This window comes from Alligator mississippiensis, chromosome 2, assembly GCF_030867095.1.
Source record: "Alligator mississippiensis isolate rAllMis1 chromosome 2, rAllMis1, whole genome shotgun sequence".
NCBI lineage: Eukaryota > Metazoa > Chordata > Crocodylia > Alligatoridae > Alligator > Alligator mississippiensis.
This window is the reverse complement of record NC_081825.1, coordinates 183,220,459-183,236,126: the sequence shown is the minus strand read 5'-3', so window position 1 is coordinate 183,236,126 and position 15,668 is coordinate 183,220,459. Positions and strand designations below refer to the sequence as shown.

The window sequence follows — 15,668 nt, the reverse complement described above, 5'->3', positions numbered from 1 at the left end:
ACGGACTTGTATGTCAGTTGGTGTTTGTCCTTCATATCAGAAAAAGAGTAAAGGTTCTTAGTATATTATAATCACTTTAGGGGTGTGTAGATATATATAATTACAGGATAACAGATGCCAATTTGTCTTTCATTTCTGGGAGATATACTCCATGGGCCTGATTCAAACCCCAGTGAAGCAGCAGTATAGTGACACGTTACCACCTGGGACACAAGGGTAGTGTCAGCTTCTGGTTGTCATGCCACTGGCACAGTTGGGATCACTTGGCTATCAGTGGCAGCTGGAGTTTTTTTGGCTCCTCCTAAGTTGACATGTGTGGCGGTTGCCCCAGTCATCTCTCCTGAGTTAAGCCAATAAGAATCTTTCCACTGAATTCAGCTAGCTTGGGTTCAAGTTTTTGACACCCACTTTTTAGTCCACAAGGAGTTAAGCACAGTTCTGTATCAAGTTGGTAGTCCTCTAATTGTGGTATCAAACACAACTAAGTCGTAAAATTCCATAAAAATGCCATCCCTCCTATGTCACACTGATGATAACTTGTTTGATAATATAAAAGCCAAGGACATATCCAAAGTCCATTATTACAAACATGCCAGGAAGAGCACAAACATACTTGATTAACCATGCTTAGTTTTCAGTCCAGAATTAAGTTGGGGAAAATGGAATAAGGAACAAGGTTCCTTGCTGCAAACTTTCTTGATTAATCCTTGTGAAATATAATATTGTATCTCAGTTTTGAAGTTGGTCCAGAAGCATGCAGTGTAAACAACATTTAAGAAAGTCTGGGTAGTTTTCCATTTTTCCATAGGTGAAGAGTATAAATATATCATGCAGTGAAGCACTGTTCAGATGTGAAAGATGAAACAGATTGAAATATACAGCTGGGTAGGAAATGCTTTTCCTAGCTTGTAAAACTTTACTATTACAAATATGTTGATGTTCTGCATCAGGAGGAAACCATGACCTTTCAAAAGTTTACGGCAAAGAGGAACACTCATCCAGGATAGCTAATAGCCCTGTAGATTCTCAGTGCTCACCTGGGTGTAGAAAACTTAGGTTCAAGTCTTTCCTCTACACTTCTCCCACACCCCAGGTGAGCAAATGCCTTGTCAGCTACTGTGGGCTATGTCTCTATCACTGCCTTGCTGATCCCAGGTCCACCACTGAGAAACCCTACCTACCCATTCCTGTTCCTTCTCCAAGCTAGAAGTTGGCAGACTAGATAGCTGAAAGTGGTTTGTCAGGCTTGGGCACATACAGAATGGGAACATGGGGGTGATGTTTGTTTCTTAGTGGAGGTCCTGAACTTAGCAAGGATGCAGCATAAATACAAGCTTAGTCCTTCCAGTTGAAGCTGGCCCACTTTCTATAAATAATTATATGGCTTGATCTCCCACTTACCAGGTGAGTAGTCTCATGACCAGGTGGTCGGGTATTGTGGGGAGAAAAGAGATTGCTCCCTCTCTCCCCTTTTCTATCTTCGTACTAGAAACTCCATCCTGGCTTCAGGAAACCTTTCTCCAGCAAAAAAAAAATGATGAAACTGTTTGGCTCCTCATTTTTGTTTTGAGGAATCAGCAATTTCTAATTAGATCCAGTTTCTTCAAAAAAATCCTGACCAGTTTTAATTACAGATATCTTAATACAATAAGGGGTGTAATTCCAGAGCCAATTCCTTGATGCTTTATTATCATAGGGCAACCAGCAGAATGGCATAGACTTATTATGGCACTTTGGTCTATTAATAGACTGAAAGGTAGAATGAACCCTTCAGAGTCACAGAGGTAACTCCAGCTGACATCAATATGAATTGCACCCATCTATCAGAGAAGATAACTCTATTCAAGTTCTTATTCCCTGTTTTTATATGACCCAGAGTTTCTGAACTTGAACTCTGCAAAAAAGGAAACCTCACAAATAAAGGCAAAGAAAATGTTTCCATTCACAGGTGGAAACTTATGAAGCATAGAGCACCCCACAGCTCTGCCCTGAGTTATGCCTACTTGCTTATATCCATGTATTATTTGCTCATTCCATTAAACAGTTTAAACCAATGGTTCTCAACCTTTTTAGACTCCAGACAGCCCTTATTAGACTCAAGACACTTCCAAGAAAATGCCAGCTCTTGGCTTCCGCTTATTGTTTGACTATAGAAAAATAATAGAACAATTGTTCTGTTGCAAAGAACTCAAAAAGATCACAACAGGTCAATGGTTTTGACACTCATTCTTATTTGAAATCTGTGGGTTTATCTTGCAAATCTTGTTTGAACACCTAATAATGCTAACATTGTGCAACATCCATACCAAGCTTGAAAGGACTTCAAGGCACCCAAGAGTGCTACAGCAACCTGGTTGAGAATCACTTCTTTAGGTAATAATAAAAGCAGCGTCTGGAATGCAAGTAATACTTGTGTTATAAATGGGTGATCTTTGCATTTTAATCATGTGAAAATTAAAATAATAAATTCTTGTCACACTGTACCATCACAATCTAGGTATAAGCATTTTGTCTGTCTGGAATATGCCACACACATGCCTACTTAAACAACAGTCTTTACCCCCCCTCGTCTCCCCCCAACAATAGTTCGTACTCCAGCTGTCCAGTAAATATGGACCAGCTCTTGTTCCACTGACTAGGTACCTAAGCTTGATCCTATTCCACCCATTAGCATGCCAATTTTTATATTATGCCATCTTGTTAGCCTCAAGACAAAGTCACAGAAAGCAGAGAGAAATAGGACATACCCAATTTTTGTGCTAACCATTTTTCAGAGACTTTGGTAGAGTGGAATAGGATCAAACTTGGGAGCCTAAATTTCCTGAGGCACCAAATAGGTTGAGTACTGGATTTTGTCCTTAAAGTCCAGCACTGGGATTTGTAGTTCAGAAGAGGATCCCTTGTTTCAGTTTCTTTCCTATCTCCTCCTCACCTTCCCCCCAAACTTTTAAACCTAATTTCAAGCCTTCCACATGCAACATTCTTATGTTGGACATTTCTTTCCCAGGATCAGGTTTGATTCACTGAAATAAGTGTTTCACCTATGTGAGTCCAAACCTCTTTTTAACCACTTGGAAGTTCTAAAGTCTCAATGGGCATCCCCTGGAAAATCCTGTGCCACAAGGACTGCATTGGAATACATCTTGCCAAATGAAGTATGCCCCTCATGGCATGAGAGTCTGTTCCTTGATTTTAGAAAAGTGGTTTGAACTTTTCCCACAACTGAGTGTTGCATTAAAAGCTTGTGTGTGTGTGTGTGTGTGTGCGTGCGTGCGCGTGTGCACGTGCATCCGTGTGTGTGTGCATGCGTGCATGTGCAGGTGAATGCATGCATACTGTCCTTCGATGCATAACGCCCAATGTGTTTTTCTTGTAGATGTAAACAAGATGTCCGATTATAAGTACACTGCACAAGATATGGGCATTTTAGGTGGCACCTTAGCAGCGTTGCTGATCCTTGCCTTATTTTTCCTTGGATTCATTTTCTACAAGGTCCACAGAAATTCAGTCACGACAATCAGCAAAAGAAAAGTAAGTGGTTAATTTGTAACTCACTCATTTCAAGATTGCCATTGAGATAGGAAATAATATTGGGGTGGGAGGTGTATGTGGACAGACCAGGGAGACAGGATATAAGCAATCTGACATGCTGTGCTAGGGTGACAATGCTGCATCATTTCAAAGGGGGCTCTGATTATGCAAGCCACAGCAATGTGAAGTCAAACATGAGATACTGGGGCACATCTATGCCCTTTCCAAATGGTTTGCAGATGTGTTAATCTTGAATATGCCCATCTACCCTTGCCAGACCTGGAAATGAGGTGATGAAACTGGTCTGAGAGTGCCTCTACTCAGACACACCAGAGACCAGATCTTGAGGGCAACAGATCTAAGGCTTCACCACCTCATTGCAGGGTTTGGTGTGTGTATATATCAGGAATAGGTAGATGAAGCATACTTCTTGGTAGCCATCGTAGATGAGGCATGTTTCTTGACCGCAATTTCAGGAGAACTGCAGAAGCAGTGTAGACACACTCTAAAGACCAGTGGTCACTTTTGAATGCTTGGGCTTTCACCTGCTGAAGCTTTGATTATTTCTATACCTACCAAAACAAGGCTAATACTTCTATTATGGATGGCTTCTGCTTGTTACACTAAATTTGCTAACATTTGTAGTAAGTCTGGGGTGGAAGATACCCAAGAAGTACAAAACATGACAACATGCTTCTCACAGAGGTCCTTTGATTTTCAAGGCTGGGACTGGTCAATTCATACTGAAATCCTGCAACTCAGGCAATTGCTGAAAGCATCTGAGATAAAAGGGGTTGACCCAGGTCATGTTTTCCAGAGGAATAAACACATCCCAGCAAATGCCCATGAAAATCTAAAATGCAGTAACAGCTACTAGACATGTGGGGAGGAAGGGGGGCATTGCCACCTCCCCATACATTTCTTTATGCTTCCAAGGTTTACAAGTAGGAATTACCCCTCAAGGTCCTATCAGTGATGGGAGGATCCTGGCCAAGACTACGCTTGGGTTATTTCATTAGAACATGCTGAATTCCTCACAGTTATCTTTAGTTGGCTGTTCTGAACCTATGGGAAAGGACAGAGCACTTGGCTCAAGATTCCTGATGTGGACAAAAAAGGTGGTTAACAAAAACAAGGAGGAAACTTTTTAGCTCAAAGTTACCACAAGGGAGGAAATGAGGCAGTCTGTCCCTCAGCTCATGCAAGTGAATGAAACTCCATTGATGTAACTGGAGCTATGCTGATATGCAATAGCTCAGGATCTTGCCTGCTCATTTCAAGCACTCATGCTTCCTTTGCTTCATCCTCTGTTTGTCTATTCATAAGACTTTCCTTGTCTGGCAGCTCCTTCAGGATTCATTTAGAAGTAATGATAGCTACCAAGATGATGAAGAAAATCCTGCTAGGAGCACCGGAGAAAGTGAGTTGCCGAGAAGCAACAGTTCTAGCAACGCTTCACCGGCTCTACAGAAACACTCAGAAAGCTTCCAGCCCTTAGAAACTATGATAGCTAGCAGCCTTGGCGCTACTTCTGCCACTGTTAACAAGGAGCAAGAGGAGAAGGATAAAGGGGCACATGACACTGATAATGAAAAAGAAGTTAAATCTATTCTCACTAAGGACAGGAAGCCAGCAAATGATGGCTACAAAGCGGTGTGGTTTAATCCAGATGCCAAGGAAGAGGTTATGGTGATCGAGGATGCCCCTGAGGAAGAGGAAGATGGCAATGATAGAGACAGGAATGAGGGCAAAGAAAATCGGGATGATGATGACAATGATGATAGCAATAACCAGGACAGTCACCCAGGTGACCCAGTGGTGTCCTTCATTCCACTGAGAGCTAATTATGGCACACCTGATCAGGATACAACCACAGGAGGGGAAGGAGAGAACATTTTACTATAGGCTTGGCAAAGCTTGTCTTGTCCTTCTGAAGGCCATGAGCTGTTTTAAGCCACTTTTTTTAGTGAGATCCCCCTGTTCTGAGGACTGTGAGAGATAGGATGGCTAGCAAAGGTAGATTTCATCATCAGCAGTGTAATCCCTTCCTCCCTTGTCCCATGTAGACTGTGTAGACCCAAGCAAGAAGGAACCAAACTAATCTAGTTCAAGCTCCACAATAGCACAGTCCATAACTCTTCATTCAGTAATCCCTGCACTGAGTTCAATTGCTTGGGGTTGAACTATAAACATCTTCCCTAGAAAGGGAGACAATACTAATGTTTAAGAAAGTATCTTCTCACCCCTCATCAGACTCAGACCCACAGTATCTAGCTTCGGGGGCCAATGTTTTATCCACTAAGTCTTACTTCAGCCAAGGGGCCTGAAAAGCACTTCTGCCTTCTAACTTCCTCAGTTGCATTTGGGATGACGCATCGGAAGCAATCTAATCCCACTTCTACCTTAGTCAAAAGGATTGAGTACGTGTGAACTTCCCATCCCTCTCCCCACAATTGAGCTCAATCCAAGTTCATCAGTAAGACCATTCCCAGGGATACCTCAAAGGTTTTGCTTCATTTTTGAGGTGCCACAGGCCATTCCCAGAAAGTTTTACTTTGAAGCTCATTTGAATTCCCAATGTTGTTTACTGAGGCGCACACAGTTATTATCCCTAAATAGCCGGCAGGTCTGAATTAGATTTGACTGCAGCTTAGTGTACTGGTACCAAGTTGGCTTTAAAAGAAGTAGCTCAGGAATTGCTGGCCATCTCATGGTGTTAACAGAGCTCTGCACAGATTAATATACCCTTCTCAGCAGGTTAACCATGGCTAACCTGATACTGGCCCTTGAGCTAATGAGCTCACAGTTATCTTGGGTAGCTCTCCATTACACAGTATTCATTTCTCTGACAAACCCTGAGAAAGAACTAAGAGCCTGCAAATTTATGCAACTATCACTCTGCCCAGAGAAGCTAAGGAACCTATAACCAAATGTAGCAGGAAAGATTATGCAGTTTCCCATTTGATAGCATGTCAGTCCGTTCCTGCCTATACCAATATTACTTGTTTGCACAAACCAGTATCACTTCATTGTCCTGTGCTCTATTCTTTGTTTTTAGTTTCTATTAGGGATCAAGCCAGGTCTCAGTGGGTGCATCAACATATGTGATTAGGGCGCCGGAGTTTATTTCTCCTGGGCACAGTGTTTACATGTTTGCCTGGGACCACAGCATGTTGAGCCAATGCAAAGGAGCCTCAGGCTGTAAGTGGACTCAGGGAGTCAGCCCAAGGCTCCAGGTGGTGGTGTTCGGTGGTGGAGGGGCTAGCTGGGGCACAAAGGGGCTACAGTACAGGGCTAGCCAGCAGGCAGCCTCTGCACTGTAGCACCCTCATGCCCCCAGCCAGTCTAGGTCATCATCTACACATGCATTGTGGCAGCATAAATTACTCTGCCATAGGATAGTACTAGGATAGAGATGGTACTATTCTACAGTGGAGATAATTAATTTATTGTGCCCTAATATGGGCTCATGTGTAGACAGTGGTGCTTTGCTGCGGAGCTGATTAGTCAACTTTGCGGTAAAGCGCATGTGTAGTTGCACCCAGTAACACCGATACAGTATCAATGTAATTAGTCCATTCTGACATTGGTGTCATTTTAAAATCAGAATGACCCACTGAGCCTTAGTAAACATAAACCAAGGTCCTTATCCTGTATTTAAGTCATGTGCTCTCATTTAAGTGTAAGAATAATCCTAATTAAATTAATAGGGCAGAATAAATACCTTTACCTTTACATGCTGGGAGACTGAATCAGCATCTTCCTTTCTATAAAAGCCACGGGGAAAAATTAAACCTGTGAATATAAAAAACACTTTGCCATATACTATGCTGCCTGCAAGTACTGAACAACTCTTCCTCATTAACTGTATTGTACTCGTTTTGACTTATTGGGGGGTGGAAGGAGTCTTTCCCAAAGCCACAGGGATCCCTCCAGCTCTAAAAAACCATTTCTCCCCTCTGGTACATGAATTACTTCAGTGACAGTCTCCCTGGGTTATTAAAAAGAGACCTGGACCATCAATTAAGAGAAAACTTCTCATCTTATGTTTTAGAATTTCTCTTGTTTGTTGCTCTTTGTAACCACCGTCACTTTAAGAAGAGTTCAATATCCTTGTTCTCTCTGAATTATCTGTGTAATAAAACCATGCCACCAAAGTATGAAGCGTGTGCTCTTTACTTCTTAAGTATCATCCTCTTGTAACCCTGTCCCCAGTTACAAGGAAGTTTAGATTCCCACCAGTTCCAGGAACTACTCTTACATACTTGCAATAGCAGCCATGATCCCTTGTCCTAGGAGGTTTTCTTTGTCAGCTGGGGAAGAAGTTAACAGTAATTTTAAACACATTCATTAAAATCGAATGGGTCATGTAATCAGCCAGAAAACAGATCTGATACACACTGAGGGATAGAGAAGTGTGTAAAGTCACACAACATGACTTACAAGGAAACATTAGCAGAACTGGGATTATTTAGGCTGGAGAAGATGAGATTGAAGGGGGATTTGATAACAGTTTTCAAATACCTGAAGCCTGGTTATAAAGGCGATGGAGATATTCTATTCCCTGTGGCTGCAGGGGACAGAACGAGTACGTCTTAAATTGCAACAAGGGAAATTTAAACTGGATATTAGGAAGAACTTTATAACTCTGATGGTGGTTATACATTGGAACATATTACCCAGTGAAGTTGTGGAATCTCCATCTCTGGAAGTTTTCAAGAGCAGGTCAGACAAGGACTTATCTAGGAAGTTTTATACATGTGATCCTGCCTTGAGCAGGGGGTTAGACTAGATGACCTCCTGAGATCCCTTCTAACCTTATTTTTCTGTGATTCTATTCTATGATTTTAACCCATTGGCTTTCTGTAGTGGTCTATCACAGGACTGTCCAACTTCCAAGTGGTTGAGGGCATGTCCCATATATATACACGTGGGTAGGCATTTCCCCACCCCACTGCACCATAGAGGTGTGTAGCAGTAGCTGGGGGATGAAGGGGGAACCCCGAAAGCGAAGCAATAGAGACAGTGGTGCCCAGGTGGGAGCCCAGGGGCTACATGCTAACCCTTCACAGGCTGCCTGTGGCCCACAGTCTGCCATTTGGATAGCTCAGATCTATCTTTTGACCGCAGTGAAGCTTACTTTTCTCTTCTGCCTTAGATTCCTCTTCTAATAGGCCTTTTCACACTGTAGAATTCCTTCCAGCAAGGAAGGTGGAGAATATACTGCAGCTTCCTCTGGGGCTCTTTGCAGCTAATTCTTGTGACAGCTAGTGGGAGTCTCCTAAGGAACAAGACACTTCCAGAACATGGAACGGAGAGCAGAAGTGAGAAAAATGACTGACTTTTGGGGCCAATTTTTCAGTTGAGGTAAATTAGCATCTTTCCGTTGACTTCCAAAGAGTCAGTCTGACTCACAACCACTGAGAATCTGGACTTGTGTGTCCACATTTTACTATCTATTAACCCAAAATTCATTCAGCTCTCAGTTTTCCCATTTTAATGGCAGCAAAAGTGTTGAAGATTGCTATTAAGTAACCTGGCTTTCCTCAGATACATCTGGGAGTTAAGTCTCATGAACAAGACACTAGGAGAAACATGATCTGCTGTTGCTTATTCCTCTTGCCCAGAGTGTCTTGATAGCACAGAAGCATCCTGGTTTTCCCAAGGTAAGTCTCTCTCTAGAGAAATGATAGCAAACAGCTGGGCCCATTCTTGATATATGGACTTTGATTCAAACCCTGTTTCAGGAGTCGCCAATGTTTTTGGGGCAGAGTGCCAAAAACACCTGCAACCTCGACTTGTAAGATGTTGGCATGCCAAGGGTGGATGATGGGAGAGCCACGGGGGGCCTGATCCTTGTTGTGGCAGCACAGCCCCAGCCCCTTCCCTGCCATCCACCCTGAGGTGCACATGCCAAGCAAAATGCTTTCACGTGCCATGCTCTGGCACCAGTGCTGGGAGGTTGCCTACTCCTGCTCTCTTTCCATGGGGTTAATCCAGGTTTACAACAGAGTAACCAAAAACAGAAGTTGGCCTTAAGACTTCATTGGAAATCAATGGGATTGGTGCACATATCCAAAATAGGTAGAAGAAAACCCGAAATATATTGATCATTGTATTAATGTTGTACTGCACATTTGGACCCAGATCCAATTTATTTACACTCAAACAAGCCCAGGCAGATTTCATCTCTTGGTCTTTGTTTTTATACGTTTCCTCCTTCCTCTGTGGATATTGAGCTCTTGGTTCTGCTGTACTTTAGTTTCTGAGTTTGTGTTTGCGTGACAACCTCTGGGTTTCCTTGGAACCACAATCTTGCAGAGGGTGGGGAACTAGACAAGGAAGTGTCTGTCTGTGGCTCAGAATACATATAGTTTATCTGGTGATGGGGGAAGCCAGTTATTATTACAGGGGGCTGCTGTTGCTTGAAATCTTCTTATGCTGTTACTGGCAACATAAAGAGTCTCCAACAACTGGCTATGCCTGTCATGGTGAGCCTGTGTCATGTGTGAGAGTATAGCCCAGGCAGCCCACCCCCTGCAAAGATTTTTGCTAGTGGTGCTTCTATGATACTGCCCTTCACCTCACCAAAGGGCCTCTAGCCTGGCTCCCCCCTTGTCCTGTATTAACACTGTTTTCAGGGAACTGACGAAGATGGAATAGTCTCATCCTGCATGCCTAGATGACTTATGGCAGCCGCTGCGGGTTGGAATGACCCAATTTGGGACAGAAGTGGGCAGGCAGGCAGGACACTGCCACTGCCAGTTCTTCCTGTATGAGGGAAGTGCCTGTTGCCACTGCTTCTCTCTGCCATGGCAGGGAAGAACTCCCTACCTCCAAGTGTCACTGAAGCCCTACATCCACAGGCCAAATCCAATGGGTTTGTGGGCCAAAACCAGCTAACAGTTCATAAGTTGCCAACCTCTGGCTTAGGACACCTAATGGGTGGACCTAGGATGTGGCCTGAATAGTCTTGCTGAGCTAATGGAACAGAGCAGTGTGGGGCAGACTGGGGCAAAGGAACAGTTATTTGTACCAAAACCCTCATGCCTAGAGAGAAAGGCAGGAAGGTGGAAGGATGGAGGAGGTGAAAAGGAAAGAGAATACATAATACAGGAGGAGAAGGGTATGGGTAGGCAAGGCTCAAAACTTCCATTATCTTCCATTTCCCAGCCCTGGCTTTGTGATTCACCTTAGCTTTCATCATAGCCTTGCTAATTTGAAGCATATCAGTTGAGCAGGTTGCAATCAACTGCTGCTCCCTTCACTAATCTATAAAGAACTTTGAGCTGCTCTGAGGTGGCTTGAAAAGTTACTGAACGATAGATATCAAGAGAAAGGGGAAACAAAAAAGCTTTACTTTATTGGTCCTGACTTTTAACCAGGAAATAACATGAGGGCACAGAGAAGGCAGAGCCCTATGCAAGGCGGGAGTTAGTCTCAAGGCACCCAAACCTTTATGCTATAAATTTTGGCCCTGCAAAAGCTTTGGAGCCGATTTGGAGATTCAGCCATAGGGTATAATGGGGAATCAATGAACTATCTATAACTTTGATATTTATTGTCTGATTTGGATGAAACTTTCAGGGGTGATAGTCTCTACTGCGAGCATAAAGCCTACCAAGTTTCAAGGAGATAGGTGCAGGGGTTCAGGGGAAACTGCGCCCCAAATTCTTGAAAGCAAAACTCACGGCACATGTATGTGTTAAGCCACAGCAGGGTCAGAACTGCAGGGATGCTAGCCCCTGCTGAGGCCACAAAGCCTGCCAGGTTTCAAGGAGACGGGTGTAGGGGTTTGGGGGAAACTGTACCTCAAGCTGCAGACAAGCAAAACTCGTGACATGGGTGACACTGTGTGTGTTAGGGTGCAGCAGGGTGAAAGCTGCAGGCCTGCTCGCCCCTGCTGAGGCCACGAAGCCTGCCAGCTGTTGAGGAGATCAGTGCAGGGGTTCTGGGTCCCTGCACCTCTAGCTGCTGACAGGCAAAACTTGTGTCGTGGGTGCTTGTGCAACTGTGTCTAAGTATCTGACGAGAAAACTGTTCCCCACCCCAGCTAGAGTGCCATACGGTCATTCCCACAAGCCCTCTTGCCACAAATCTTCTGCACCTAAATATATTGATATTCATAGGCATGGAACATCCAGCAGCTCCTGTTCCATTTATTTAAGGCCTGAAATACCTGTATAGACAGGATAATTGGGCGCCACTTTTCTTTCTTTTTAAACCTCAGCCTTACTCGAGTGTTTGTGACAATCTTAGAAAATAAATTAGTTCCAGACAGAATATATTTGCATTTTAGAAAGTTGCAGACTTCCAGCAGACAATCTCTGAACAAGAGAGAGGCTGCTCTCAGGTAAGGCATTTTGCTATGTATCATTTGCTCAGGTTTATCCAAAGCCATTCTACATGCACTTAATGCCCCCTTATGGTGACAGGATGTTGGTCCCTGCCATAACACAACATTATGACAAAGATGCTTTCCACACAAGCAGGAGAAAAGTACCAGGAATTTCCCCAGGACAGGCTATGACAAATTGACATGCAGACAGAAAATACCCTGGGGCATTCTTTGGTTAATCACTTGGGTTTAAAGAGCAATCTCAAGTCATACTTTAGCATTAAATGGTTATTTGATGGCATTGATACCTATATATATGGATAAAAAAATTGTATACCCCCTTCATAGGCGTGAATTCACAAGCCTGATCACAATACTACCAGCACAAAGATAAGGGAATAAGAGATGGCTAGAAAAAAGCTTAGCTTGGTAAGAGGAAAGAGCTGAAAGACAAAACATGGCAAACACCAAGGGTCAGATTGTCAGTAGCTTTAACACAAAAATGCTTGCAAAATTGTGGGTCTAATTTGCATATGCAATTAGTGCTACTGCAAACCCCAAATTTGCATGCCTGGTCTTGAATTGCTGCATGCAAATCAAGCTTAGGGTTTTGCACTTGCTCTTCTGAAAGTCTGGATGAAAGAGGAACTGTGACACTCACTGCTGAGAGCTGGCAACAGCAGGAGTCATGATGCTTGTATTTTTATTCAGGAGATGATTTTGTTTGAGCCAAGAACTATGAAACAGGAATTTCCAGCTCCATTTGCAGCTGCTGCTGGCTTGTTTTGTATCAATGGAGGAATACACGATTGAATTTATCTGTGCCTCAGTTTAGCCTCCTGGGTACGCTTTGCAATGATGAGGTTTCTAATATTTGTGCAGCATGTCAAAATTTCTGGATGAATCTTGCTGTTGGATTATGTATCAGCCCTAGTGTGAGATGGCAAATGTGCACTGCAAAAAAAAAATCTCCTTCAAAAGACAATATTACCTACAAGACCTTTGGGTAATCTGCTTCCAAAAAGATGTAGACCAATCTTTTCATTTGACACTTCAGTGAGATACAGCCTTCTTTTCTTCCTAGTCTCAACTCTGTTTCTATGCACTGCTAGACAGCCCTCATGTTTCACAGCAGATGGAGCTATATTTTGTAGTGATCAATACAATATGCACATCTTCTAAACTCAATGTTGCAAGGCTGACTTAGTGTTCACAAAGCATTCAGAAATCCCAGGTAGAAGGAAAAATCATAGATGGGTATTGTCAGTTAATGATTTTTTCATTCAGCCACCTCCACTCCTCAAAGAAAAATATCCATATGCCACTGGCCGAACAGCACTCCTTTTGAAGCATGCTCCAGTGTTAACGGCATTTCCCATGACATGCTCTGGTTTGTAATTCATGTCAAGCCCAGTGGGTGGAACCAGTGAATCATCTTCATGCAGAGATGGAGCAATTCAGCAAGAAGCAATGATGCTCCATACTGGGGACCTAAAAGGGAGAGTGAGAGAAACAGGACAAGTCCATCAGAAGGACTGATTCTATTCTCATCCTCCTTCCTCGTGTCTTACTAACTCAGCACCCCATCTGGGTTTCTTCCCTGTTCTTCCCCTACATCTCTGCACAATTGATCATTTTTTTCCTGCATCTGGTTTATCTGGAACTCCCAATCACTATCACCTGTGCCAGGGCCGGAGATTAACCCAGTCTCACCATAATCTCAGGGCAGATCATGATTTTAATTACACTGTGAGGCACCATATTCCAAGACATTATTCCATCCCTATGCTCAGTGGGACCATCTGCTGAATATGCAGCATAAGGAAAAGAGGCCATGATCTGGCCCTTATTTATAGGCAGTTCTTTCAGGGCATCCTGACTGAATTAGGCCTCTATCCTCCACCACAGCAATTTTGCTATCGACTTCAAATGGAGCCAGAGCAGACCCCCAGATACCCAGCATTGCCCTGCAAGTTGAATTAAGACTTCCATAGCTTGGGAAATGGTGACACAGAACTCAAAAGACTTTCTCAAGGCCCCAGGAAAGTGCTAGCAGAGCCACAAAGCAACATCCAAATCTCTAGGCTCCCCAGCTGATCTGGACCCTGGTGCTATTCTCCCCATTCTGCTTCATGCCTCCCCTTTGTTTTCCCCTTCATCCATCCTCAGCCCCATCAGCTTCTCCCACTTTGCTCCATTCACCTTAACTAGACAAAACCCAAAATTGCAAATGCAGTGATTACTTTCCCTTTCTGCTATTCCTTCCAGCCAGGGTTTCAAAGCACTTTGCCAACATGAACAAGCAATGCCTCATGCTGTAGCGCAATATTATCCCCCACTGTACTGAGGAGGAATGCAAACAGGGAGACACCGAAGCCCAGGCCTACACAGGCACTGAGGCCATAGATGCACCACTTCCCTGCTACACCTGGGATCAGCCCCATTGTTCACATTTGCTCTGCCTCAGCCCATGTCTGGTAATTATGCAAAGTAAACAGGGCCCTGAGCACACACCCTGCGACTGCTCTCAGGCTCCATGGCTTGGTTGAGGGCAGCCAGAGAGAAGACAGTCATGTGAGCAGAACTGTGTAAGCTCAAGGGTGAGAGCCTACATCTGGAATGGGAGGGAGTTCTGGGTTTGGTTCACAGCTCCAAACGGTTATGAGCATTTTATCTAATGACTGTCAGCATAAGCCAGAGCCAGAAACCAAGTCCAGGACTCCTAACTCAAGAGCCTGTATCTTGCTGACACCTGCTTTTGAGGAAGAGAATTAGAAAACAGGGCAAGCGGAATGATCCATCCCGTGTCTTACCCTCCCAATCACCACCAGTAGATCAGCCTTAAGTATTGCATTTTATTTTCCCTGATGGACTAATCCTCCATAACTTTGTCTTATGCCGTCTGGTAATAATATTGGCTTCCACAATATCCTGTGGCAACGAGCTCTGTGTCTTAATTGTGCTGTGTAAAAAAGTCCCCCTTTATGTTTATTCTAAACCTGCTGCCTGACAAATCTGCTATGTAACCCCCAAGTGCGCAGATGAGTCTTGAGTAAGACCTTGGACCCAAACACCCATGAACTTTGGGGAAGTTCATGAGACAGTTCCTCCATCACTGACATATTCTCATTCCAGGAAAAGCTCTGTGCTATGGTCAGCATAAAATAATTCCCTTCCTAGCACAATGAGTTTATGAACAGCCCCATATTTTTAATAAAGGATCTGGCACAGGGGCATTTCACAGGGAGGCCCAAGCAGGAACTTAGCAAAGCAGAATTCCTTCTACAGACTCTGGGAAGCTGATACCCCTCCTCTCACACTTGCATACACACTTTTAGGCCAGCCTGGCCCAGTCAGTTTGACTTGCTCAATGTCTGCAGGAGGGGAAGTGCACCCGGCTAGGCATCTCCAGCAAGAGCCAGGAGTTCATGCCAAGGCAAAGGGAAGGGCCTGTTCATTCAGATCAACACAGCAGAGGGTGCTATTATGCCAAGATAAAACTGATTTCTGTGTTCATTACCTGGGTCTGGCAGGTGAGATACAGACCAGTAAAAACTAATGAAGAGGTTAAGGGACTGCTCTTGAATGATGTCTGCCTGACAGAGTCAGTCATTTGGAAGCTGAACTGTAGTGTCACCATGCTGTTCATTGCCACATAGTCAGAGGGTAGGTGGATGCTTCAGAGTGAAAAGGCTCAGCAGAAGAGGCTGAAAGTCAGAGAGCAGATCCTCCACAGTCTGCTGGCTTTTTATGAACACTGTTCAGCAGGAAAATATATTCAGGCTTTAAAAGCCTAGTG

General features: G+C 43.8%; 1 protein-coding gene across 4 annotated transcripts in view; it reads left to right on the top strand.

Annotated features, from left to right (window-relative positions):
• Positions 1 to 7,691, top strand: part of CDHR5 (cadherin related family member 5) — a 32,415-nt gene extending 24,724 nt beyond the window's left edge. For all 4 annotated transcript variants that reach the window (XM_006263422.3, XM_019485172.2, XM_019485171.2 and 1 more), the window contains 2 exons: positions 3,377 to 3,531; positions 4,876 to 7,691. In XM_006263422.3, the coding sequence (XP_006263484.2) occupies positions 3,377 to 3,531; positions 4,876 to 5,436 (716 nt within the window). In that variant the 3' untranslated portion in view covers positions 5,437 to 7,691. The remainder of the gene's footprint in view (positions 1 to 3,376; positions 3,532 to 4,875) is intronic.
• Positions 7,692 to 15,668: the final 7,977 nt, after the last annotated feature.